This window comes from Pongo abelii, chromosome 1, assembly GCF_028885655.2.
Source record: "Pongo abelii isolate AG06213 chromosome 1, NHGRI_mPonAbe1-v2.0_pri, whole genome shotgun sequence".
Taxonomy (NCBI): domain Eukaryota; kingdom Metazoa; phylum Chordata; class Mammalia; order Primates; family Hominidae; genus Pongo; species Pongo abelii.
In genome coordinates, this window is record NC_071985.2 from 65,034,267 (window position 1) to 65,061,847 (window position 27,581).

Below are 27,581 nucleotides of genomic sequence, written 5' to 3' on the forward strand. Positions count from 1 at the left end.
AACTTTTTGGATTGGCCAGGTGACCAACTACTAATTCACCTAACAACTATCTTCTACTTCATTCATATTTTCTTCCTGTCTCCAAGGATATGAGATTTTATGAGTGTTTTCCATTTTCTCTTTCTGTAACAGAATATCAAAGACTGAGTAATTTCAAAAGAAAGGAAGTTTATTTAGCTCATGGTTCTGCAGGCTGGGAAGTCCAAGATGGATAATTGTACCTGGTAAGGGCCTCATGCTTCTTCATAGCCAGGTAGAAAAATGGAAGCGGAAGCCCACATGTATGAAAAAGGAGACCAAACACAAGAGGCAGCCTTGCTTTGTAACAACTCGTGGGAACTGATCCAGTCCTGCAAGAGTGAGAACTCACTCATTCACAGGAGAAGGTGTTCATCCATTCCTGAGGTATGTGCCTCCCTGACCCAAATACTTCCCACTAGGCCCCATTCCTAACACTGCCTCATTGAGGACCAGGCCTCCAACATATAAACTTTTGGAGGATACACTCAAACCACAGCAGGGAGAACAGGAAAACAGCATGGCTTTTCACTGGGATTCCCATGTTTTATTCCACAACTTTTTCTGTCCTGGAATTTCATCAAGGATTAGCATCATTATTATTATTATTATTATTATTATTATTATTATTATTATTTGAGATGAAGTCTTGCTGTCTCCCAAGCTGGAGTGCAGTGACACAATCTTGGCTCACTGCAACCTCCGCCTCCAAGGTTCAAGTGATTCTCATGCCTCAGCCTCCCAAGCAGCTGGGATTACAGGTGCCCACCATTACACCCAGCTAATTTTTGTATCTTTAGTAGAGACAGGTTTTTGCCAAGTTGGCCAGGCTGGTCTTCAACTCCTGACCTCAAGTGATCCATCTGCCTTGGCCTCCCAAAGTGCTGGGATTATTGGCATGAGCCACTACACCTAGCCAGCATCAATATTATTTTTAACACGTTAGTATAGGTAAAATGAAAACAAAATTGAATGCTGGTGAAAATGCAACTGGAACTTTCATACATTGCTGGTGGAGATGCGAAATGGTATGGCCACTTTGGACAATTTGGCAGTTTCTGATAAAGTTAAACATACCTTTACCATATGACCCAGTAATATTACTTCTAGGTGTTTACTGAAGAGAAATGAAGACTTCTGTTCACACAAAATCTTCTGCAGATGTCTATAGTTGTTGTTTTTATAATTGTCAAAAACTAGAAACAATGCAAATGTCCTTCTGATGAATGGATAAACAAACTGTGTTACATCCATATGATGGAATATTATTCAACAATGAAAAGAAATGCTCTGCTGATATGTACAGTAACATGGGTGAATCTCAAAACAATTAGGCAGAGTGAAAAAAGCAAGACAAAAAAAGGTGACATAGTATATTATTCCTTTTATATGACATTCTGAAAAAGGAAAACACTATAGGGGCAAAAAATAGACCATTGGTTGCTAGTAGCTAGGGATGGGGGAGGGATTGACTATGGAGGAGGATGTTAGAGAATTTTGGGGGATGACAGGCCTGTTCTGTATCTTGACTATGATGGTTACTCCATGATTGTATATGTCAGTGCTCATATTATGTTGTTGCAGAAGTAATTGAGGTTTTTGCCATTAAAGGTAATGGCCCTTTGCCTTTAATGGCAAAAACCACAATTACTTTTGCAACAACCTAATAAAACCATATTCTGGAGTGACTAAACCATATAAAAGTGTAAGTTTTACTTACTTGTAAATTATACTTGATAACCTGATTAAAATTATATTTTTTAAATGGTCCAAATTTTCAATAATAAGGGAATCATTAAATATATTATGAAACATTTATACAGTAAAGCATTACATAGTTGCATTGGACTTTGTTATACTTTCTGTCTGCCTGGCAGCTTACAAATAGCCTTCCTATATGTGGGAAATTTCTCCCCTTATAAGTATACCTGTTCCTAAATTAGAAGTCATCAGCTTCCTTTTCCACTCTCCCTGCAGGTATGGTATGGGTAGTCAGACTCACTCTTACAAAATTTCAGTTCAACAGTCTGATAAGAAGAAGGAGATGTCTATGAAAAATTTATTCTGCTGAGGGTGGTGGGTCATGATAAATAGATATCCAGCTCTCAATGTGGCAGTAACAAAGGTTCTAGCAGAGTAGGACCCTCCAGAGTCAGTGGTGCAGACTCTTCAAGCCTGGTTCTTGGGCCCTCCATGAGATGAGCACATTTGCATTAATTTAGATTTTAAAATTAATTACTTAAATTATTAAGAGTGTTGTCTAAAACCAAAAACTGGAACTGATAGAATAGTCATTGAATATTATGCTTATGACCAGAATCTTACCAATGTGGGCTACGACTACACCATGAATTCAATGGTTTAGACCATCATTGAAAAATGTGGCTTGTGCCTGTCCATGATTTCTAGAACTCTAGTGCATGTAGGAGGTGAATGCCATCATCCCCAGCAAGATACAGCCTGTGTCAGTCATCTAATGAAGTAGATATTGAGTCTCCTAAACTTCAGGAAGAAAAGAAAGGAAAGATAACTGTTTTCTCCAACTACAGGTCTCCAAACTCACAGCTGCAGCTGTGATGAATTTCAAAACACCAAAAAGAGCCATATGAATCTCTCTGCTGTGCAATTTATTTTCAATATATCTGGGTGTAGCAACCTTGAAAATAATTGTTTACAAATTATAATAATATGGGAAAGTCTTAGCTATAGTTTTGAGTTTTAAAAAATACAAGAAGATTAAATATATATACACAGGCAAGAAAGCCTGGAAGAATATTTGCTGGAAAGGTAAGAGTTGCTTGGGATGGTGAGACTGTAAACAGTTATGAGTGTCATCTGTTTCTCCTCCCTGCCCTCATGTTCCACAATGAAGATGTATTACTATCAGAATCAGAAGAACATGTTCTTGGGCAGGGTGCAGTGGCTCACGCCTGTAATCCCAGCACTTTGGGAGGCCGAGGCAGGCGGATCAAGAGGTCAAGAGTTCAAGACCAGCCTGGCCAACATGGTGACACCCCATCTCTACCAAAAATAACAAAAATTAGCCAGGCGTGGTGGTGTATGTCTGTAATCCCAGCTACTTGGGAGGCTGAGGCAGAAGAATTGCTTGAACCCAGGAAGCGGAGGTTGCAGTGAGCCAAGACCGTGCCACTGCACTCCAGCCTGGTGACAGAGTGAGACTCTGTCTCAAAAAAAAAAAAAAAAAAAAAAAAAAAAAAAGAAGAAGAAGAACATGTTCTTAAAAATATTTTTATTTTGCATTTAAATTTGGTAAAAGGGTCCTCTGTGTTCTCAGAATCCCATAGGCTAAGGGATTCTCTGGGTGCACTTACTCTGATCCTTAGGCTCTTCAGCAGTGATATATAACTGGGAGTGACATATAAATGGAAAGGAAGAAATCACCAGAAATTTTTGCCAAGTTAAAATTGCCACCCTAAAATAACCATTTGATGAGTACTGTTCTGAAGGACACTGCTACTCTCTGAAGTTCTGACCTTGACGCAGATCTTCACCAGATTTCCCATGGTGATGCCCTGGCTGTGTGTGTTTTTTTTTTTTTTTTTTTTTTTTTGGCAGAGCGGGGCAGGTGGGTTTTTTCCCACCATGGGAACCTGGGCACCTGGGCATGGTGAGATGTGACAGACTGCCCAGTTGGAAGTTAGCAACGCACAGGTTATACTTTCAGCTGTGTATTACTGAGGAATCCCCCAAGAGGCCTAACATGAAAGGCAACTTAATTTAAGCCCATTTCTACTTGCCTGATGTGCCTTAAGAAATTACAAATACAAAAGAGACCACACTTATTAAAGCCCAACATGACATGCTGTGAAAAACACAACATATGGTTATTTGAAGTCTGAAAAGCCTACTGAGTTTTAAATTTCTCGTTAGAATATCCTTTGATGTATAAACGTGTCCTTTTTGATTTTTTTTTCACAATAGTGGTTTCTAGATCAAAACCACATATAGAAACTTTCTCTTGGTAGGGAAAAATTACCTGAGATAAAATTGCTAGACTTTCTTAAAGAATTGAGATTAAACACATGAACACAAAGCATTTTAAACACATCATGAACAAGACAATCTCAAGATTACCCTTTAAAGTTTAGTAAACCCATAGAAATTGGAGAGACACTTCTTTAAATATTTTTTCTTCGTAGTTATATATTGCAGTTATCATGGAAGTAGCTACTTTGTTCCACTTAATTAAAACTGATGACCCATCCGGGCCTGGTGGCTCACGCCTATAGTTCCAACATCTTGGGAGGCCAATGGGAAGATTGCTTGAGCCCAGGAGTTAGAGACCAGCCTGGGTAGCATGGTGAAACCCCATCTCTCCAAAAAATACAAAAATTAGCCAGGCATGGTGGCACACACCTGTAGTCATCACTACATGAGAGGTTGAGGCAGGAGGATCACCTGGAGGTCGAGGCTGCAGTGAGCTGTAATCTCACCACTACACTCCAGCCTGGGCAACAAAGCGAGATCCTGTCACAAACAAACAAACAAACAAACACACACACACATAATAACCAAAAAACCTGATGACTTTTTATAAATTATACACAGCTACTATCAAGAAATATCTATTTTAAAAAGGAGAGGCTGGGTGCGGTGGCTCACGCCTGCAATCCCAGCACTTTGGGAGGCCGAGGCGGGCGGATCACTTGAGGTCAGAAGTTGGAGACCAGCCTGGCTAACATGGTGAAAACCCAACTCTACTAAAAAAAAAAAAAAATGCAAAAATTAGCTAGGCGTGGTGGCATGTGTCTGTAGTCCCAGTTACTTGGGAGGCTGAGGCAGGATAATCACTTGAACCTGGGAAGAGGAGGTTGTGGTAAGCTGAGATCATGCCACTGCACTCCAGCCTGGGTGACATAGTGAGAGTCCATCTCAAAAAATAAAAATTAAAATAAAAAAAATTTTTGAAAAAAATTTGTTTGACTTGGCAATGTTGTACTTAAATCCTTGAGAAAAGGGATTATGCACTAAATTTTATTTCCTGCTATCAAAACCAGTGTTAAGATGTGAATGATGAAGGTCTTGTGAAGTATGTAAAGTTTGCTTTCTCCTTTTCTATTACCTGCTTGGTCCTTTAACTCTCATCCCTAGGACTTCAGCTAGTGTTTCCCAGTTCTTTCCTCTGTTATATTTTAGATGGACCAATAAGATGTTAGCTATCAAGGGCTAATCTTCCTGTCTCAGTTAATGCTATTTTGGATGCAAGTAACAAAACTTTACTCACACTAGCTCAGGCAAAAAAAAAGAAAGTTCATTTTATGGTTATAAAAGTATCTCACGAAGACTGAAGAACCCCAAATCCATCTGGCATAATTCCCCCATCTTTCACTGTGTCTGAGGCTGTCTCATCTCTTATTTGTTTCTCTCCGCATATCTCTCCATTCTCACCTAACTGCAGTGTAGCTTTCTCTACTTTTCTGTGCATAGCCCCTGAGTTTATTTATCCTTATTTCTAGGAACTAGGAAAGACTAACTATAATTTCTGAATCTTAATTCAAAATTCCTGAGAGAGACTCTCTGAAATCTAATTTGGGTAAGGTATCTACATTTGGTCCAAATCAGCTGTAGTCAGGGGATGAGGTGACATAGTATATATCTGGCCCAGCATTTCCCAAAGTTATTTGAACACAGAACTTTATCCACCCCCATCCCTGGCTCTGATGGTTGTGGTCAGGGCCTGTTATAGGGCACACCCATTCATATCCTTCAAAACAGAATTTCTCAAAATGTCATTTTGGGATCTTCTGATCTAATTTACCACTTTAATATTACTAGTGACTAAACTTAGACCCAAAGAGGCAGAATAATTTGCTTAAATTACCAAGATAGTGGCAGAGTAGAGATTTTGATTTTGAGCTGAGGAACTTGACATTTTATACCTTCAATTGAACCTGGATATCAAGAAGAAAGATAATGGCTACCCGGTCCCCAAAAAAGTCCAAAATCAAGGTGTCAGCAGGGCTGTGCACCTTCTGAATGCTTTAGGGGCAAATCCTTCCTTATCTCTTCCAGATTCTGGTGGCTCTAGGCATTCCTTGTATGTAGCTGCATAAATCCAATCTCTGCTTTAGTCTTCATGTGGCCTACTCTTCTATGTCTGTCTTCTCCTTTTTCGTTTCCTTAAAAAAAAAAAATTGTCATTATCTTTCAGCCTCACCTAGATAATCCAGGATGATCTCATCTTGAGAGCTTTAACTTAATTGCTCTGCAAAGAGCTTTTATCAAGGTAAGATCATATTTATAGGCTACATGGATGAGGTCATGGGCATAACTTTTGGGGGCCATTATTCAAACCACTGCAAAGGCCTTACGAGGTATCATAAGGTACTTAAAAGGAATTTTTTTTTTTTTTTTTTGAGATGGAGTCTCACTTTGTCGCCCAGGCTGGAGTGCAGTGGTGCGATCTTGGCTCACTGTGGCTCACTGCAAGCTCCACCTCCCTGGTTCACACCATTCTCCTGCCTCAGTCTCCCTAGTAGCTGGGACTACAGGTGCCCGCCACCACGCCTGGCGAATTTTTTTTTGTATTTTTTTAGTAGAGACGGGGTTTCACTGTATTAGCCAGGATGGTCTTGATCTCCTGACCTCGTGATCCACCCACCTTGGCCTCCCAAAGTGCTGGGATTACAGGCATAAGCCACTGTGCCCAGCCTTAAAAGGATTAAGAGTGGTAAGAGGGAGCAGATAGAAGAATAATGGGTCGGAATTTTTGTTCTTAAAAATAAAGGATACAGTATTGATAAAATGTAGTAGCATCCAAGAAAATGCAGTATCTTAGCATCCAAGAAAATGCAGTATCTTAGCTTCCGAGAAATTTACATTCCTATCTATTCCTTGTTCATCGATTCTAATGATTCCATTGATCACTTGATTCATTCATCTAACATTTTCTAACAAATATGTGTTGAATTAACTAAAGAAAAGTAATCGGGGGCAAAACTTGGAAAGATTAATATTGTCAACAAAAAGAGTCAAACTCTGTAAAATATTTGAAGAGATTTATTCTGAGCCAAATATGAGTGACCATGGCCCATGACACAGCCCTCAGGAGGTCTTGAAAACATGTGCCCAAGGTGGCTGGGGTGCAGCTTGGTTTTATACATTTTAGGGAGGCATGAGACATCAATCAAATACATTTCAGAAATACATTGGTTTGGTCCACAAAGGTGGGACAACTCAAAGTAGGGGGTGGGAGGGCTTCCAGACTATAGGAAAATTTAAACATGTTCTGGTTGACAATTGGTTGAGTTTGTCTATAAGACTGAGATCAAACAGAAGGGAATATCTGGGTTAAGATAAGAGGTTGTGGAGACCAAAGTTTTATCATGCAGATGAAGCTTTTAGTTAGCAGGCTTCAGAGAGAATAGGTTTCAAAATGTTTCCTATCAGAATTAAAGTCTGTGTTGAGTTAATGCCGGAGAGGTATAATGAGGCATGTTTGAACCCCACTTTCCATCATGGCCTGAAACAGACTCTCAGGTTAAATTTTAAGAGTCCTGGCTGTCCATTCAGATGGTTGGAAGGCCTTAGAATTTTATTTTTTGTTTACAATATCAAGCATAAAAACTAAAGTTTGAGAGATAAACGCATAGGTTAATAATGTCCTAGTGGGGTCAAGCCTCCTGCAGAGGTAATGACTTTGTAGGAGGTGAGGGAATTAGCAAGTGAATATCTTCAGTAAGAACATTCCAGGCAGAGGGAAAAGCTAGAATGAAGTCCCGAAGGCAGGACTGACCTTGGCATGTTCAAGGCACAGAAAGAAGGCCATGTGGTTAGAGTGTCTAAGAGGGTGACATAGGACAGACATCATAGAGATAACAGAGTAGAAGGAAGTTGATTATGAAAAAATGAAAATGTTGGCTTTCATTTCACTTGTGCACTAATCTTAGAATGAACAAAGAGCTGAATCAAGTTCTCAAAGTTATCTACTGCTACATACCCAACCACCCCAAAATGTAACGGTGCAAAATAACAACTTTTTCATTTCTCACAATTGTGGGTCAACCACGTGACTGCAACCAGCTGGCAGCTTAACAGGTTGGAGGGTCTCAGATGGCCTCACTCACGGGTCTAGGATGTTGGTGCTATTTTTCAGCTGGACCATTCTTTCCATGTAGTCGCCCACCATCCAATAGAATAGCTTAGGCTTCTTTGACCATAGCAGGAACATTCCGAGAGCCCAAAAGGGAAAGCTGCAAGGCATCTTGAGGCCAGAGCTCTGGACTTATACATTGTCATTTTCACTACATTCTATTTGCCAAAGCGAATCACAAGACCAGGCCAGATTCACAGGGTGACCAAGAGACTCCAAATTTTTTTTGTTTTTTTTGAGACATAGTATCTCTCTGTTGCCCCGGCTGGAGTGCAGTGGTGAGATCTCAGCTCATTGCAACCTCCACCTCCTGGGTTCAAGAGATTCTCTTGCCTCAGCCTCCCGAGTAGCTGGGATTACAGGCGTGCACCACCATGCTCAGCTAATTTTTGTATTTTTGGTAGAGACGGGTTTTCACCATGTTGCCCAGGCTGGTCTCAGACTCCTGACTTCGAGTGATCCGCCTGCCTCGGCCTCCCAAAGTGTTGGGATTACAGGCATGAGCCACTGTGCCTGGCCAAGACTCCAACTTTTGATGAAGTCCATGTTTTTCAGCCTATCACACAAATGTGCTACTATTTTATTTGCCAAAACCTTTCCTGACAAAATTTTTGGAAGTATGATGAGATAATTCACGTCATTTGAAATTTGCTATGCTATCATAGAAATCATTTTTTAAAGGGCTTCATCAATTTTCCCATGGTGCTTCTCAATCCTTTGATATTTAAATCACTCTCTTTGAGAGAATCTGTTATATCCTAGACACTGGTGTTGAATTGAAAGTAATGTTTGAGGGCAGACTAACTTTTTAGAGGTCAGTTCCTTACTGAATATTTTCATCTTATCATGACTCTTGCTTTCTTCCACAAACTTGTATCTGCAGAATTTTGGGAAATGAATATTCCAATTAAAAAAAAAAACCTAATGACAAATGAGGCTATGTCAAATAAGAGAGAAGAGGCATTATTCTGTTTGCCCTGGGGAGGAGTAGATTTGAGCTGGTGAAGATGGAAGAGGCTGATAGTTGTTGATAGATCCTTACATATTACCTTGTACTTTTTAAATGGAATTAAACAGAAAGACATATGGCAAGGATGAGATATTTTAATTACGCTAGAGGAAAAGATCTTAGAAGTTGAAATTACAAAGAGCCAAATTTTTTCCCAGTATGAGAGGAAGGGCTTTCTGATAGTTGGAATTGTCCAGAAATGGAAAGGATCATCATGCAAAGTAGCAGGACACCCATCATTAGAAATTGTTCAGCCCAAGGCTGACGACCCTGGGATACACTATCAGTGATCCTGCATTGACTTGGTGTGTGCGGGAACTTCAGGTAGAGAGGCTGTTGGTTTAAAACTCACATCTGTAATCCCAGCACTTTGGAAGGCAGAAGTGGGAAGACAGCTTTAGACCAGAAGTTCAAGACCAGCCTAGGCAACAAAGCAAGACCTCATCTCTACAAAAAAAAAAAAAGAAAGAAAGAAAAAACAAATTAGCCAGGCACGGTGGCATGTTCCTGTAGTCTCAGCTACTGGGGAGGCTGAAGTGGGAGGATAGCTTGAGTCCATGAGGCTAAGGTTGCAGTGGGCTATGATCTTGCCACTGCACTACAGCCTGGGTGACAGAGTGCAACCCTGTCTCAAAAACAAAGCAAAACCCACAATAAACAAAAACAACAAACAAAAACAAACAAAAAAACCTCTATAACCTTTGTTCTTAGAATAGGTCAAAAGCTGGGAAAAGAGATCACCTGTTCATTCTCTTATTTAAATTTTTTAAGTTAGCACTGTCCCAAGAGAAATGAGTCACAATGTAATATAAAATTTTCCAGTAGCCACATTAAAAAAAGTGAAAAGAAACAGGTAAAATTAGTGTTTATCATATATTTTATTTAACTCAATACATCTAACATAGTATCATTTAAACATGTAATCAATGTTAAAAATCATTATTTTACATTATTTTTTCATAACAAGTCTTTGAAATCCAGTACCTTGAAGAAAATCCAAAAGTCTATTTACATTATGAATTAACTACATTTCAAGTGCTCAACTGCCACATGTGGCTAGTGGCTACTGTATTAGACAGCACAGTTCAAGAACATACTGAAGTGGCATCATTGTCTGGGGTAAATTCCCTGGGTTTGTTGTCTTGCACCAAGATTAAGGACACGGACACACAAGGAGTGTGTTTAGGAGCAGATGCTTAATAGGCAAAAGAAACAGGAGAGCAGCTCTCTCTCTCTCGCGAGAGAGAGGGGCATCTGAAAGGGAAAAGCTGTCCTGCTGCAGACTGCAGCAGATTTTATAGGCAGGCTTGAGGAGGCAGTGTCTGATTTATGTAGGGCCCACAGATTGGTTCCACCAGGTGTGATGTTTACACAGGGCTGCAGGGAAGGCTGGTTGCCCCACCCTAATCTTATTATGCAAATGAACTTTTCACTTGGCCAGGCCATCTCATTTGCTCCTTATTGTACACGTGGCTGGCACAGAGAAGGGAAGATGGAGCTGCTGTTTTGAACATGCCTAGTCCCAGACAGCCTTTTCTTATTGGCAAGCTGCCAGCATTCACCTGTGCAAGCGTCCAGCTTGCTTGTCTATCTACGTCTACAGCTCCATTTTACAGGCTGCTCTTTGTTAGAAAAGAAAATGATTTGGGGGCTGCTTTTCGTTAAAAGGAAACCTTACTGAGAGCTTCCTTACCCTCACTATCTGCCTAAATAATTTCTTTTTAACTCCTATATCAATACCATTAATAAAATCACGAAAAACAGGCTGGGTGCAGTGGCTCATGCCTGTAATCCCAGTACTTTGGGAGGCCGAGGTGGGAGGATCACTTGAGCCCAGGAGTTCAAAACCAGCCTGGCCAACATGGTGAAACTCCATCTCTACTAAAAATACACAAATTAGCCAGTCTTGGTGGTGCATGCCTCTAATCCCAGCTACTTAGGTGGCTGAGACACAAGAATCACTTGAACCCAGGAGGTGGAGGTTGCAGTGAGCCGAGATCGTGCCACTGCATTCAAGCCTGGGCAACAGAGCAAGACTCTGTTTCAAAAAAAAGAAAACAAAACAAAACAAAAAACAAAAAAAAGGAAAAAAAAAAGAAAAAGAAAGAAAAAACCCTTCATAAACGCACAAAAAACAGTTTGTTAAATCTAGGTTCCCTAGCATCCTGGAGGAATGGAAGTGATGGAAAAACACTTCCGTTTAACTGTTATTACATTCTTACTTCCTTGGGCAACATCTCTCATAATTTCCCTGCTTTCTCACCAAAACCCAATATTAAGTAAATTACATAATTTTGCAAACCACTAAATTTTCTTATCAACTTCTAACAGGTTCCACCTCTCCAAAAGTGGAACTGTGAAAAACAGCCCTCTAGTACTTTTATGCTAATCCTGTTATATTTAATTCTTCTTTTATTCCAGGAGCTACTGCAATTACTGATATTATAGCTTTCATTGTTTACTAGCTGTGTCTCTCATCACCATAGGATTTAAGTACCCTCCACGGAAGCTGCCTTGCACCATTTCCAGTAACATATTATCTCTACACATCTTCTACAGAGGAGAAAGGATAAGGAAAGTCATAAAGATAAACTGGGCTGCCTTTGCAACTGTAAAATTTCCCCAAGGCTCAGTCAAAATAATGAGGTTTTTAAATACCTCTCCAAAGAGATCCCACTATTTCTTTACTATTAATACTTTAGTATTAAGAGATTCAATAGACAGACTATATATATAATAAGCAAAATTAAAATGAGAATGATTTTCCACAGTTAACCCTTTTTAGAAATCTATATACATATCAAAATTTCATATTTGCACCATTACTGTAATGATGGCTATAATACACCAAAGCAAGGGTTTGGCACAGACTGCCAAGTGTCTCCCAATATTTGTTATCTGCTTCTCCTTTCTAGTTATAGAATCCCTGAGTTTAAGCTGGGCAAATGGCTACCCACTTAGAGAATAAAAATCTCAACCTTCCTTGCGCTAGACGTGACCAGTTGATTCAGTACTTTCCAATAGGATACGAGCAAAGAGGTGTTCAATTTCCAGGTCACATCCTCCTTAAAGGAACTTGCTTGCCTTCCTCTTTCTCTTTCCACTTTCAGGCAGGCTGGAAGGTTTATGTGATACTGGTGAACCAATGTCTACCATGGAGATGTCTATTGGGGATAGAACAGCAACTTGCGTTCCTAGATTACTGTGAAGGAAAATTGCCTTTCAGGTCTGAATCACGCACGTGCTTCTGAATATTGTCTGGGAGAAAAATACCTTCTATCTTGTATAAACCATTGTTTGTGGGGGTCTTTTTCTTCCCATACCTTGGCTTGTATCATAACTAAGAGCATCATCATCATTATCATTTGTACTATTATCCTCAAAACCTCTGTTTATTAACTATCTCTCCAGCTATCTATCTATCTATCTATCTATCTATCTGTATCAGAGACCATGTCCTTAGGTGCCTTTTTTTCTCCCTTAAAAGGCTCCTTTGACTACTTGTTTCTTTGGGGGGCACTGTGAGTATTAAATAATATAATAAAGTATTTATAAAATATTCTTTTTGAACTTAAAAGCATCACAAATAAAAAGGCATTATATTATTCTTGAGCTAACAATCCAAGATCATATTGGGTTAATAATATTTATGCAAACATTAGCCAGCCAATGTGGCCCACCTCCGAGGTAACATAATCCAGGTGACAAGCGCTTCTTCTAGAATGACTGGTCTTTTAGGCACTGTAATATAGCAGTAGGAGGGATAGTAAAGTATAAGGAGATAGATATCTTTTCAATTACTCCATGGAAGTGGCTGCTTATATTACCTGTGAATAAAGTTGGATGTAAGTATTTGAGAGGTTCAGTTCACCAATTTACACAACTTCATAAAATGACCTAATAAAGTGAAACTGTCTAATTTCATGTGTATTTCATTTGTTAATGTAAAGGCAAACCTAATTAAACCTGCCATGAGCATATCATTTTATTGATTTCACCTTTTAACTTCACGCCTCTCAAATGATTTAAAGGACATACTTTTTTAGTCCATTAAACATGAACTGAGTTCCTGTTGCATACAGAACCTACCCTGAGGAATGTGCAAGTAAGACAGAGAACTCTGTCCTTATCTTGTTTGACCTTATGGTAGCATGGGACACTATTGGCCACTTTCTCCTTGAAAATATCTCCTCCTTTGACTTCTGTGACTCTTTTCCCTGTTTTGCTTCCAAACTTTGCGGTCTTGTTTATCACTCTTCTTCCATTTCTTAAATGTTAGAGATCCCCAGTGTTTCTCCCTGAATCTTGTCTTTCCACACTTATTCTGAGCCTTTTTTCTAGGGACATGAACCTCCTGGAGAATGTGATAAAATTCAGGAATCTTCTGGGGGAGGGCATGTTCCATCTAATTTTAGGGTTACATGGACATCCTAAAGCAACTGGTAGACCTCCTAAGGGTTCTTACCCCTCAGGTTAAGAATCACTTTTCCATAACTACTACCAACAGTGCTGGATGGCTCTCAAATCTTTTATATTTAAAAGCTGACATCTCTCTCATGACCTCCAGACCCACTTATCCAACTGCTTATTTTATTCCTTCACTAGAATGTCAAACAGGCACCTCAAACTCATCATGTTCCAATTAAAGTTATCTATCCCCCTCTTCCCAATAGTCCCTTATCCTATGGTTTCCATTTCAGTGAGGGGCACCACCATTTAACCAATTGCCAAATTATAGCAGCAGTCCCCAAGATTTGGACACCTTTTGATTTTGCAGAAGACATTTTTTTTCCACAGATGGGGCAGGGGAAGGGTATGATGGTTTCAGAATGAAACTATTCCAACTCAGATCACCAGGAATTAGAATCTCACAAGGAGTGTGCAACATAGATCCCTCACATGTGCAGTTTCACAATAGAATTTTTGCTCTTGTGAGAATCTAATTCTGCTGCTGATCTGATAGGAGGTGGAGCTCAGGCGGTAATAGCTAGCTCACCCTCTGCTCACCTCCTGCTGTGCGACCCAGTTCCTAACAGGCCACTGATGGGTACCAGTACTAGCCGGGGGTTAGAGATGCCTGTATAGACAAATAAAGGCAGCAACCCAGACTACTACTTCTGCACAAATGTTGGTTGAATTACTAAATTAATGAAAGAAGGTAAAGGCAGATCTAATGTGATGAAGACAATAGAGAACATCTGTTGAGAACAATGTAAGGAAGCTTATTTTCGAATGTACACACAGTTGTGTATTTATTAAGTACCTACTGCATAAGGTGCTATGCTAGGCACAGATTTCATTAAGGCTTCAAATTTAACAATATTTTCAGAAAATTGAGAAACATTGGTCTGGGCGAGGGTGGCTCATGCCTGTTAATCCCAGCACTTTGGGAAGCCAAGGCAGGCAAATCACTTGAGGCCAGGAGTTTAAGACCAGCCTGGCCAACATGGTGAAACCTGTCTCTACTAAAAATACAAAAATTAGGCGGGCATGGTGGTGGGGGCCTGTAGTCTCAGCTACTTGGGAGGCTGAGCCAGGAGAATCACTTGAACCCAGAGGTGGAGGTTGCAGTGAGCTGAGGTCGCGCCACTGCACTCCAGCCTGGGTGACAGCAAGACTCCGTCTCAAAAAAAAAAGCCTGTTTGTCAGAAAGCAGTAGTAACAAGATTTCAAGTGGGAGAAATTACTTAAAAAGTTCAATTCATCTTACCTCATGACCAAGAGAGCTAAATCATTAATAGCTTCTCTAGCATCTTGCTCCTTGCTATGATATCTTCAGAGATTGCATCATGGTTTATACACAGTAGCGATTACAATGGACACTCAAGAAGGTGGGACACTCTTGAGGGTTTTAGGTCACTAAATTTGGCAGGTTTGCCTCCCTGAACTCCCTTAGCTCTGAATTTACATTTCTCTGCTGACACTTATTTTCTGCTTCATTTTATGATGACTTATAGATATCCTATCTCTCCTATCAGAGAGGTGTTTTTTTGTTTTTTGTTTTTTTTTTCCCACAGACTGTGCATACTCAATTTTGTGCCTTGTATCTGAGAGGTGAACAGTAAGTTATTCATTATTGAGTTAATGAATATTTCTTTCTTTTTTTTTGAGATGGAGTCTCGCTCTGTTGCCCAGGCTAGAGTACAGTGGCGCCATGTCAGCTCACTGCAACCTTTGCCTCCTAGGTTCGAACAATTACGCCTGCCTCAGCCCCCTGAGTACCTGTGACTACAGGCACCCACCACCAGGCCCAGCTAATTTTTGTGCATTTAGAAGAGACAGGGTTTTGCCATATTGGCCAGGCTGGTTTTGAACTCCTGACCTCTAGTGATGTGCCTACCTCAGCCTCCCAAAGTGTTGGGATTACAGGCGTGAGCCACCGCACCCAGCTGATCTTTCTTAATATTAAAAAAACTCTTTGCATCCACTGAGACAGAAAAAGAAAAAAATAGAATAAATAAAATTGAAAAATTAAAAGAAAAAATTAATTAAAATAAAATTAATTAAAAAAATTTTAAACTCATTTGAAGCTAATGTAAATGTCCTGTAGGTCAAATGTTGTTACAGGTGGTATAAAGTTTGTAATGTTTTCCAATGCAAGTGTGGCGTATTGAATATTTAAATACATTACAGATTTTGTTTCAGGCAACAAGGTGGTAGGGAGCATGCTAATCCATCTTAGAAAGTTATTTGTGAGGCAGGGCATTGTCTGGTCGAATGCTGTGTCTGTGGCCGGACTGCAGGGGTTTTAAACTTGGCTGTACGACTTAATGACTGGGAGCCTGAGGGCCTCTTGCTGCCTCACTTTCTTCACCTGGGAAATGCAAATCATACTAGAATTTACCCCAGAGAATTGTTAGAAAATGAAAATAAAGAGTATACACATAAAGCACCCAGAATGCTTTAGGACTAATTAGACACTAGCTGCCATTTTCTTAATACCTTAATAAGAAGGTGATGGGCAGGTGATACTCATTTATTAGGTTAAGAAATAATGGGCTGGGCACGGAGGCTCACGCCTGTAATCCCAGCACTTTGGGAGTCCAAGGCGGGTGGATCATCTGAGGTTAGGAGTTCAAGACCAGCCTGGCCAACATGGCAAAACCCTGTCTCAACCAACAATACAAAAATTAGCCAGGCATGGTGGTGGGGGCCTGTAATACCAGCTACTCGGGAGGCTGAGGCAGGAAAATTGCTTGAACTTGCAGGTTGCAGTGAGCCGAGATCACACCACTGCACTCCAGCCTGGGCAACAGAGTGAAATTACATCTCAAAAAGAAAAAAGAAAAAAGGAAAGAATGAAACTTTCTTCTTTTGAAAATGCAATAAAGACAACTATCCTATCTTCCCAGCTCAAAACATTCCCATGACCCCCTCCTTGTCCATGACACCACAGATGCCCAGTGGGTATCATCAAAATGTGGATGTTAAATACATTTTATTATAAATAGTGGTATGTCTTCTAACATGCTACTAATCTACATGCCGAATTTTTTTTTTCTTTTTTTTTTTGAGACAGAGTCTCACTCTGTCGCCAGGCTGGTGTGCAGTGGCATGATCTCAGCTCACTGCAACCTTTGTCTCCTGGGCTCAGCAATCCTCCTGCCTCAGCCTCCCGAGTAGCTGGGATTATAGGCATGTGCCACCAGGCCCAGCTAATATTTTTGGTATTTTTAGTAGAGATGGGGGTTTCACCGTGTGGGCCAAGCTGGTCTTGAACTGCTGACCTTAGGTGATCCACCTGCCTTGGCCTCCCAAAGTTTTGGGATTACAGGCATGAGCCACCATGCCTGGACCAGAATTAACTTTAATCAGAGAATTCCAGGTTGTCTAGCTGGCTGTGCTGACCTCTTCAGATGTTCTTATTCTGCCATTGCTGCCAATCACTGTGACAGCCTATCACTGGGAAGACCTCAGGCAATGTCAGAGGTGGCAAAACATTAGTGGCTGTAGCTTAACCTTGTGCAGAAGTTTCAAAGAATAGTAACCGTCAGAGAGGGGCGGCATGGAAAACAATGGAGCAGTAGTCTCTGACTGGCATAAATACAGTATAGATAACCAGTCATGGGATAATGCAGACAGAGGGCTGCTTTTGCCTACACAATGGCACTTCTTAGTTCTGAAGGTCTCCTCATGGCTGGGTCACAGGGCAGCATGTCTCTGCCATGGTGAACCCTCAGCTGAGAAAAGGCCAGTATTTCCCAACCCATACACAGCCATGGACGGCTGTCTTCATAATTTCAGGAAAAGGTCATGGCAGTGATAAGGGATTTTGGATTTGCCTGAAAAAGGAATGCTCTTTGAGTAAACTTTCAGTGCAAACAAGAGAAGTGCTTTTCAGCTAGTTCCCACAATTGACTAATAAATCTAATTCTGTAACACAAGTGTGACTTTTATATTATACCTAAACATGGTAAAATTTGGGTGCAAAACTATTTTCCCCTCTAGTGTTCTAGGGTAAGTATAAATGGAAACAGACACCAAATTTAGTCAATATGAATGTTCTTGGGCAAACATGGTTGGTTGAAAACATAACTTAATTTCAATATTGCTCTTAATTTTCCTCCTATAATCTTCATTAAGATTTAGGATAGTCTGTCCAATTTTTTGGTGATTCATCATTATACCTTCCTTTATAATAGAGTAGACTTGTATTTCTTGTAATCAGGACTTTCTTTGCCTAGATTGTGCCACCTAATTATACTGTGTGTTTTTTTTTCTCCCTTATATTCAAAATGGTGTGATGGAGCAAGAAGAGGCCAGGACAGGAACACTGCTGTGTCTTGTTCATATGTCTGATAGAGTCTGACATAGTTGGGGAATGAAGGTCCTTGGATTTTGGAGGCAATGTAGTATAATTTGGGTGATCATATTATTTATTGTTTAAATTGGGACAGTTTTGAAAATGAAAGGGGGCACTAATCAGGATATTGATATGATTTGGCTGTGTCCCCACCCAAATTTCATCTTGAATTGTAACTCTCACAACTCCCATGTGTTGTGGGAGGGACCCAGTGGGAGGTACTTGAATCATGGGGGTGAGTCTTTCTCATACTGTTCTTGCAATAGTGAATAAGTCTCATGAGACCTGATAGTTTTAAAAAGAGGAGTTCCCCTGCACAAGCTCTCTTTCTCTCTTTGCCTGTCACCATCCATGTAAGACGTGACTTGCTCCTCCTTTCCTTCTGCCATTACTGTGAGGCCTCCCCAGCCATGTGGAACTGTAAGTCCATTAAACCTCTTTTTCTTCCCAGTGTTGGGTATGTCTTTATCAGCAGCGTGAAAATGGACTAATATAGATACCATGAAAATGATGTAAATCTGGTCACAAGCAAACCAGAATTTATGGTCATCTTAGTATGGTAGAAATAGTCTGGACTTATATCCAAATTTTACTACCATTTCCCTGCTTTTGACTTGTGACATAACCTCTCTGTAAACTTCATTTACTTACTTTTTTTTTTTTTTTTTTTGCGATAGGGTCTCGCTCTGTCACCCAGGCTGAAGTGCAGTGGTGCGACTATAGTTCACTGCAACTTTGAACTCCTGGGCTCAAGCAAACCTCCTGCCTCGACCTCTCAACGTGCTGGATTATAGATGTAAGCCATTGTGCCTGGCCTGACCTTTATTTTCTACATCTGTAAAACAAGGATATAATTCTCACATGGAGGAGGGGTGAAAGTGCCTTATATGTTCTTTGTAGATATTATTATTAGTATGATGTCTGCCAATATACCCCAAAATTCTTCAATATAGACAGTATATCTTGTATGGCTTAGGTTAAATTACAATCAAGGTGCAGTCAGTTGCACTAATCATAGATTCATATTCTAAGATGGCAGGTAGTGGTCTCATCAGGCAGACCCCTATAGAGGTGGGTACTACATCTGTCACTCTTATCTCTTTAATGGCAAAAATCATTCTATAACATATGTCAAAAGTGAATTTTCATTGTCAAAATTAGTGGTTTGTCAGTCATCACAATAGATACGACAAACAGACTCTCATATAATTAGTGATTTCCAAGATACAAGGACTGGCTAAAATATTTTAGAGACACTCTCATTCTTGCATGAACAAGTTATAAAAAGCCAGACGATTAGGGATGGTGTGTGAGTTGAAGGACTTCCGGTTGCCAGATGCTTATTGTAAGGGTGATGGAATTCTAGCTCTGGAATATTATTCATCTGCTTCCAGTGAATCTTTCATGCAAGGTCATGATTGCAGAACCTAAAAAGATAGAGAACTGGGACCTCATCAAACTCACAGAACAGGTATATCACCTTGTTTCTGTTCGCTAACACATATTTGTTTAATAAATGTCTGTACGTGTGATGGAAATCAGCCTGATACTTGCTTTAATTTTTAACTTGGTTTAATTGTTATGAAATTGTTGGGAAATAATTTTCACCCCAACTCCTATAATTTGACTACTATGTCTATCAACTAAAAACAAGCCAGTAGCTTTGCATGATTAAACTGTAATAGTTATTTTACTCTTTTAAACCACTAATCTGATTCTACATCTGGAACCTCTGCCCACTTCTCTTGGCCATATGAACTGAGAAAAACAAAACCAAACCTGAGTCTTACAGAAACAGACTTCCATAAAATGGTAACTAGCAGATCTAAATGTAGAACCCAAGTCAGCTGATTCAAAGTTCAATGTTCAGGAGTAGGCACAAAGCAAATGTGTGTGTGTTCGTGTGTGTGTGCGCATGCACACACATATGCATGCAGAATGAATTGGAGTAGGAAGGAAGAGGAAGTGATGTGAAGTGATGCAGAGAAAAACCAGGAGAAAACATTAAACATTAGAGTGGGGGCCTTGGGAACCCAGAGATTGTGCTAAAATTGGGTGCAAGTCTCCCAAAAATGGCTAGGAAGGCTCTGAAGATTATATTTGCTTAAGAGCTACTTCTGTAAATAATAACGTCTATTAATCTCTGGCAATGGATGAACAATAATACATTTTGTGCACAATGAAACTACACTTGCCTCATCACCTAGTGCCAAGAAAAATATGGTGATCTTCAAGAGAGTCATGGTATCTAACACCACTCTCTCAAAGTTTTAAGTATAATCATGTATTTGAAGGTTGTATACTGATTTTAAAGTATCACAAAGAGATTGATCTGCAAAGAAACCAAGAACTCTTTATTCTACTTCTCATCCATCACGAATCTTCACTACCCCCACTTATTACCTAAAAGCTCTACTTGTAAAAAATCAAACAAAAAACAATACCAACCAAAAAAACTCCAAACTTATCAATACATTTGGAGAAGAAACAGAAATAAGCACTATTTTCATACAACTTTAAGCTGGAGGCCAGGAAATATTTAATTTCAAATATTTAAGGACTGTCAGCATTTACCTCTGAGGTTAAGAAATGCTGGGGATTGACAAATTTGGACCACTCTGAGGATTACAAGAAGAGGAAGAAAGGGTGAAAAGACAGTATTACAAGTACGTGTATACAAATACATACATGTGCAATATATGTATATTGTATACATGTATATATTTATATATGCTCATATACAAAACATCATATATGTATATGTATGCAAAGGGAGCTCCTAGGAAGAACGCAGGATTTGGATAACAATTCTAGGAAGAATGTCGGATTTGGATAATGAGAAATGATAGGATCATTACAGAAATAACTTATTTTTAATTCTTAAGTGTCCTAATATTGGGATTACTCTACCTAATGCTTTTTGACAAGATCAGCTGGGCACCTTTCACTTCGATCCTTAATTTCATACATTATTAGATAACCAGTAAAACTATCTTTCTAAATCCCTTGGGGGTTGGAGGTAAGATGAGCTTTGATAAAAACAAAGTAAAACTGAAGAAAGTCACACAAACAAAAAGCTGCAAAGATTTTCTGACAACTTTATTCCAGAACGTTTATAACTTAAAATGTCTTACAAATGAAGCCATTATCAATTTTAAGTGGAGAGAAAAGTACCTTGTGTTTTTGTGCATATTTACTCTAATACAGGGATGAGGCTCTATAGCTCATACAAACTGTGCCTGAATTCAACAGTCTCTGGAGTTGCTGGCCTAGAGAGGACTACATTTTTGGATGGGGAGCCTGCAATGGCAGCACGAAGTAAGCAGGCAAAGGAAGTAGACAAGATTCAGGGCTGGGGCCAGGCATGGTGGCTTATACCTGTAATCCTAGCACTTTGGGAGGCAGAAGTGGGAGGATCGCTTGAGTCCAGGATTTCAAGACCAACCTGGGCAACATAGTGAGACCCTGTCTCTCTTTCTCTCTCTTTTTAAAAAAATAATAATTAAAAAAGAAAAAAAGATTCAGGGCTGAAAATAAAACCAGAGCCATGGATGCTGTTGGAGCAGCTGCACTCACCCTTGAATCCTACTCTCAACAATGACGATGTTTTCTCTTTACCTCATAATCATGATATGGATACCTACTATTTATTGAGTTCCTTCAAACTGTATTAAATATTTTACACATATCATCTCATTATCTTCACAACATCCCTAAAAGGAAGGCATAACAATTAAACCATTTAATGTTTCTAAAAATGCTGTGAGGTAGGTATTATTCTTATTCTCATTTTACAAATGAGGAAACGAAAGCACAAAGAGATTTAGTCATTTGCTTAAGGAAGCCCAGCCAATAATCAGCAGAGCTGTCTCGGAGCCATTGTTCTTGGCCTGAATGGTACCTGTGCAAACTGTTGTTGAATGGCGCTCACCTAAATCCTGTGGCCACACTGTACCAATAAGTGGGAACTATGCTGATAGTGAAATGGGGATTTAAGAGAGGGAACAAACACAAAATGTACTCCCTCGAAGAGCCGTGTGACTTGGTTTTGCTTCTGATACTTGAAGTAAATGGAAAATGGCCACTAAATAAGTGACCCAACCAAATAATCATGACACAGGAGCAAACTTTCTTGCCTGAGAGAGTTGGAGCTAGTGCCAATGAGAGAAATGGGATAATAATCTGAAGCTGAAGTGATTTTGAAGATCTCAAATCAAGATTGAGAGGTGGAAAAAGCCCTGGGGACATCTTTGGGGGAGGTGAATCATCTGAATCTCTCATTCTCTTTCTTAGAATTTGAAAAAGTCAGTCCGACAGCCACGCAGGAAGTCAGTCAAAGACATTCACCGAGTATCTTTGTCATGAGGTGCTCTTTCTAAGGCCTCAAAGTCACTAATTGTGAATACAGAATAATTACTGTCTTTATTTAATGTTTGCAAGATTGGGTTCTCTAGAAGAAAACTGTTCTGTCAATTCTGCACGCTATCAGAGAATAGGAAAAGCAATTTGAAGAATGACAAAATCACCATTCCCAAATTCCATACTAGAGTTTCAGGAGTAATTAGAACTGTAGTACTAAAGAATTCAAATCATTTAGGGGCAACTGCTGTTCTACGACCAGTTTTGCACAGCTGGTTCCAGCTTCCTAGGACTATTTCTGAGCCATAATATTAAAATGGAGTCCCTCCCTGTGTTTTTGAATCCATATGGTTCCACCCAGGGCTCCTATCCCTCCCCAACTTCTGACACATCCAAGCAGGAAAGTGAGCATGCATATTTACATAAGCTACAAGGCTGTGCAAACAGATTGTTAACTGGTTAAAGGGCATTTTAGAAATGGCTGTTATTTCTTACCATTTTTAATGGGTTTTATACATCAAAAATCTTTATATCTTTAAAAGTTCTATCCTTATTCTTCTGATGTGCTTTCCACCAGTCTTTTTCCCTCTGTACAACACTAGGCTCTCTGAATTAACTCTTACGTCCTTTTTATCACTAAGTGTATAGGTTTTAAAATAACGTAAGTGAATTTTTCCTAGTGTTCATAAAGTGCCAATTAGCTAAGAATTTCCATTATTTTCATTACAGGGCTAAATATGTTTTTCTGTTTTGTTTTTGTTTTTGTTTTTGTTTTGAGACAGGGTTTTGCTCTTGTCACCCAGACTAGAGTGCAGACATGATCTTGGCTCACTGCAACCTCCGCCTCCTGGGTTCAAGCAATTCTCCTGCCTCAGCCTCCCGAGTAGCTGGGATTACAGAAGCCTGCCACCACGCCCGGCTAATTTTTGTATTTTTAGTACAGACAGGGTTTCACAATGTTGGCCAGGCTAGTTTCGAACTCCTGACTTCAAGTGATCTGCCCACCTCGGCCTCCCAAAGTGCTGGGATTACAGGTGTGAGCCACTGCACCCAGCAAAAAAAAAAAAAAAAAAAAAGTGTTCTTTTTTGAAATGCATTTTGTGAATATATTTTTCTTTTATTTCCATGGGCTCCACCTTTGATATTAGGTCACACTAGATTTTCTACTCAAGGTTGCTGAGATCAGTGAAAAATAGACTCAATCATTGGCTAGAAATTGAGTTTCAACAAGGAAAAAAAGATACTTATTATTTAGCAGTTCGAAAAAGAATTATGTTCTGGCTTCCCATTATAATCTTTAAAAATGCAGCATTAACTTGAAAACAAACAAATATTCTAGAAAATGTTAAATATTAAAAGCCAGTACTTCTTCTTTAGTATGTTCTTAATGATAGTTCATAGTCAATTTTGACTTCCTATAAAGGGTTGGAAGATCAGGAAGGTAAAGAAAACTGTGTTATTGCTAATAATCTACTTCAAATTATTGACTTGACTATATTTCCGTATAACTGAATGTCACTGTTTTTCTATTTTATTTGTTCTTAGTTTTCAAATACCGTATGATTGGTGTTGACCTTTAGTTTGTAATGTTCTCTACGCAAGAGCCAAGACCAACTCACAGGTATTTATTTAGCTAACTTCATCACCAAGGCTGCCAAAGAGGATCCAGGATGAAACCAATGTTGGATTGCAGATCTGTCCAAAGAAAGGATAATATTAAATATTGTACAGAAGTGACCTCATGTGTTTTCATAGCATCTATGTAAGTAGATAAAACGACTATATTATTCCCACTTTTTAGATAAGGAAACTGAAAGAATACAGAAACAAGTATATTCAACATTTACTGAGCATCTACAGCAGGAGAGGCACAGTGCTAGATGTTTCAGAATATCCTTATGCTATAGTTTGAGTGTGTCCCCCAGAATTTCTGTGTTGGAAATGTGGTCCCTGGTATGGTGATCTGGGGAGATGGGGCCTTTAAGAGGTGATTAAGAGGGATTAATGCTGCTTTCTCCGGTCTGGGTTACTTCTTGCTAGAGTGGGTTTTTATTCTCTCAGGACTGGATTAGTTACCGCCAGAATGGGTTGTTATGCAGAGAGGCTGCCCCTCATGTTTCACCTCTTTCACACGTGCCTGCTTTTCCACCATGTCATGATGCAGCACGAGGCACTCGTCAGAAGCCAACCAGATGCCGGTGCCAGGTTTTTGGATTTCCCAGTCCAGAATCGTAAGAAATAAATTATTTTCTTTATAAATTACCCTTCTTTATAAATTACCCACTCTCAGGTATTCCATTATAGGTATTCCATTATAGCAACAGAAAACGGACTAAGACAACCTACAAATAAGCTAAAGTCAATACTTTTCATGTGGTTAAAATGTAGTGGGTATGCAGACTGTGAAAAACACAATAACAAAGATACAGAATACCAAGGAGGCACAGAGGGAGGATAACTTCTGCTAACTAGAAGGTTCTGGAAGGGTTTTGTGGAGATGGAATCTGAGCCCAGCCTTAACAGGTGGTGAGTGTTGCACAAAGATGATGGGGTAGCATAGGAGATGGTATGAGCAAAGGCATGGAAAGGATACAGAATAGGAATTATTTAGTTATCACATAGGATTTGAGGGCAGGGCAGACTAGAAGGAAGAAAGAAGGTATTCAGAGGGTTTGCAGATGTTCTTGAATACCAATTCTGACAGCCATGTATAGAGAAGAGTAGGGCAGCAGGGAGATAATCGGTAACTTCAACATTAATGCTGCCAAAGAGAACTAGGATGGAACCAATGTAGGATTGGAGATCCATGCAAAAAAAAAAAAAAGGATATTAAATATTGTACGGAAATGACTTCATGTGTTTTCACAGCATCCATGTTAGTAGATAAAAGCAAGGATCCCCGAGCCTGGGGCGGTGGACTGGTACCAGTCAGTTGCCTCTCAGGAGCAGCAGGCGAGCAAGCATTACCACCTGAGCTCCACCTCCTGTCAGATCAACTGCGTTAGAGTCTCATAGGAGCATGAACCCTATTGTGCACTGCACATGCGAGGGATCTAGGTTGCACGCTCCTTATGAGACTCTAATGCCTGAAGATCTGAGATGGAACGGTGTCTCCCTCGCCCTGTGGAAAAATTGCCTTCCACGAAAGTGGTCCCTGGTGCCAAAAAAATTGGGGACTACTGGATAAAAGGACCATATTATTCCCACTTTATAGATAAGAAAACTGAAGGAATAAGGAAGCAAGTATATTTAACATTTATTGAGCCACTGCAATAGTTTAGGAGAGAGGTAACGAAAGCTTGAATGGAGCAAAAGTGGGAATAGAAAGAAAGGTAATAATCTGAAAGATAGAAGAGGTAAAATCTATATAATTTGGTAATTAATTGCACGCAGACCACGAAGGCTAAAGATGAGCTGACAATGATTCCGATGCATTAATTTGAATCAGAAAACATCTTACGTTTGAGCTACCCTTGGGCTAGACATTAGGACATTTCTATTAGGGAGGTGGAAATGTGGGTCTAATGATCAGGACAGATATTGATTTAGAAATCAACCACAGAGATATGTTGGCTGAATCCTTATGAGAAGAAATCACCAAGGAATAATTAGAGTACAGAGAGAAAAAGGACAAAAAGAAAACCTTAAGGGAACACCTGTATTTTAATATAAAGTAGCGAGAGAGTGAAGGAAAACGGGTCAGCCAGAGAAGAGGTAAGAGGTAAGAGGTTAAGAGGTAAGAGGTAAGGTGATAAAAGTCAAGGAAGAAACGTTTCCAGAAAGACGGCTGAATGCTGCTTAAAGGACACGTAAGTAATTTACTGTGGTCACAGAGATCACATCCAAGCTCCTAAACTCCGCACCTACCTATTGAATGACCACACTAGAAAAACAATGTGGTTTTTCAAGAGGAACCGACGTGTCATTTTACCAATAGTTAACCTGGGACTCAGTCATCAAAATTCATTACAAGTTCCAATCTCCTTCATTAAACCTTCTTTGCAGCCCACACAGCTCTCCCTACGTTGAGCTTTTGAGACAACTATTATTAATCATGTACGAGGACCCACGTGCTCCTTCATCCTCGTAGTACTGCGCGGTGGTTAAATGCAAGGGCTTCCGAATCAGAGGCTGGATGGATTCTAATCCAGCAGTGTGACGAGCTCTTGTTAACCAACTTTTCTAAGTCTCTGTTTTCTCGTCTGCAAAAGGGGGGTGGTGGTACTTACCCTATCAGAGTTGAGAAGAGTGCATGAGGTGATTGCGAGTAAAAACCTTAGCGCAATGCCTTCAAAGGCTCAATTCATTTTGCTGTTACTGTGTTTTGGAACTTCCCTGAGGGTAGACGACTACTCCAACACTATTCCCTAACGCAGAAGCACTGACCTGGGGACAGTGCGCCTCATTCAGCCAGCTCTCTGGGAAACAACTTTCTGAGGAAGAGAGATAAACAGCTGACGGGTTTCCCGGGACTCCGCAGCCCACCGAGACAGGGTTGACTGCAGAGCGCCGAGGAAAGGGGGAGGTGGGATCCTAGCAACCACCGGCGACCTCGGAGGACCACAAGTCCCAGGGTGCAGCGCGCCTATCCTGGGTAGAAGCGAGAGACGCGGCTCCGAGTCGGCTCGCGGGAGAGCCGGGGAGGAAGCAGTGCACACTGGGACTGGTAGTCCTCAGGCGGCAACTCCGCGGGTCGGAGGCGGGTCGAAGCGAGAGATCCCTTCCCAGTCCCGCCTTTTGTCCACGTCTCACTTCTCCTGGCCAATGCCCTCTCCAGTCGCCGGAGACAGCCCCTCTCCCATGAGGTCTCCATTGGTCCTGAGGCTCTACGGCTTCGGTCCTACCCGGAAGTAACGTTGGGGAGGCGGTTTCCTAGACTACGACACCGGAAAGCTGGGGGAGGCGCTCCGGGATACTGAGGGCGGAGGGCGGTGGCAGCGCTGGCGCTGGGGACCGGCGTGGTGGCTTCGGGAAACAGTTTGGCGCCGGCGGCCGTCCGTGTTACTCCGCATCCCGCCCCGTCTCGGCACGGCTAGCAGCCCGGTGGCCACCAGCGTCCAGCAATGTGTCTCACCGGCCGGGCGTAGCAGCTGCGCGTGCGCGGAACCGCCGGGCCATGAGCGAAGCCGGCGGCCGGGGCTGTGGGTCCCCGATCCCCCAGCGAGCGCGATGGAGCCTAGTGGCGGCGACGGCCGCGTTCTGCCTGGTGTCGGCCACCTCCGTGTGGACGGCGGGGGCCGAGCCCATGAGTAGGGAGGAGAAACAGAAACTTGGGTAAG

The 27,581-nt window shown here is 40.7% G+C and overlaps 1 protein-coding gene and 1 long non-coding RNA gene across 10 annotated transcripts in view; one reads left to right on the forward strand and one right to left on the reverse strand.

Moving 5' to 3' along the window:
• Positions 1 to 5,834: 5,834 nt before the first annotated feature.
• LOC129048591 (uncharacterized) lies at positions 5,835 to 27,006 on the reverse strand. The gene is made up of 2 exons (XR_008511032.1): positions 26,532 to 27,006; positions 5,835 to 6,158 (listed from the first exon to the last, which is right to left on the reverse strand). It is a non-coding gene; the product is annotated as an uncharacterized LOC129048591 (long non-coding RNA).
• The window catches only part of EDEM3 (ER degradation enhancing alpha-mannosidase like protein 3), a 65,939-nt gene continuing 65,256 nt past the window's right edge, over positions 26,899 to 27,581 (forward strand). For 5 of the 9 annotated variants that reach the window (XM_063726174.1, XM_054524263.1, XM_054524236.1 and 2 more), the window contains exon 1: positions 27,176 to 27,576. In XM_063726174.1, the coding sequence (XP_063582244.1) occupies positions 27,419 to 27,576 (158 nt within the window). In that variant the 5' untranslated portion in view covers positions 27,176 to 27,418. Of the gene's footprint in view, positions 27,577 to 27,581 lie in introns of all 9 variants that reach the window. The other 4 variants (XM_009240132.4, XM_002809696.5, XM_063726176.1 and 1 more) reach the window with 4 other exon arrangements.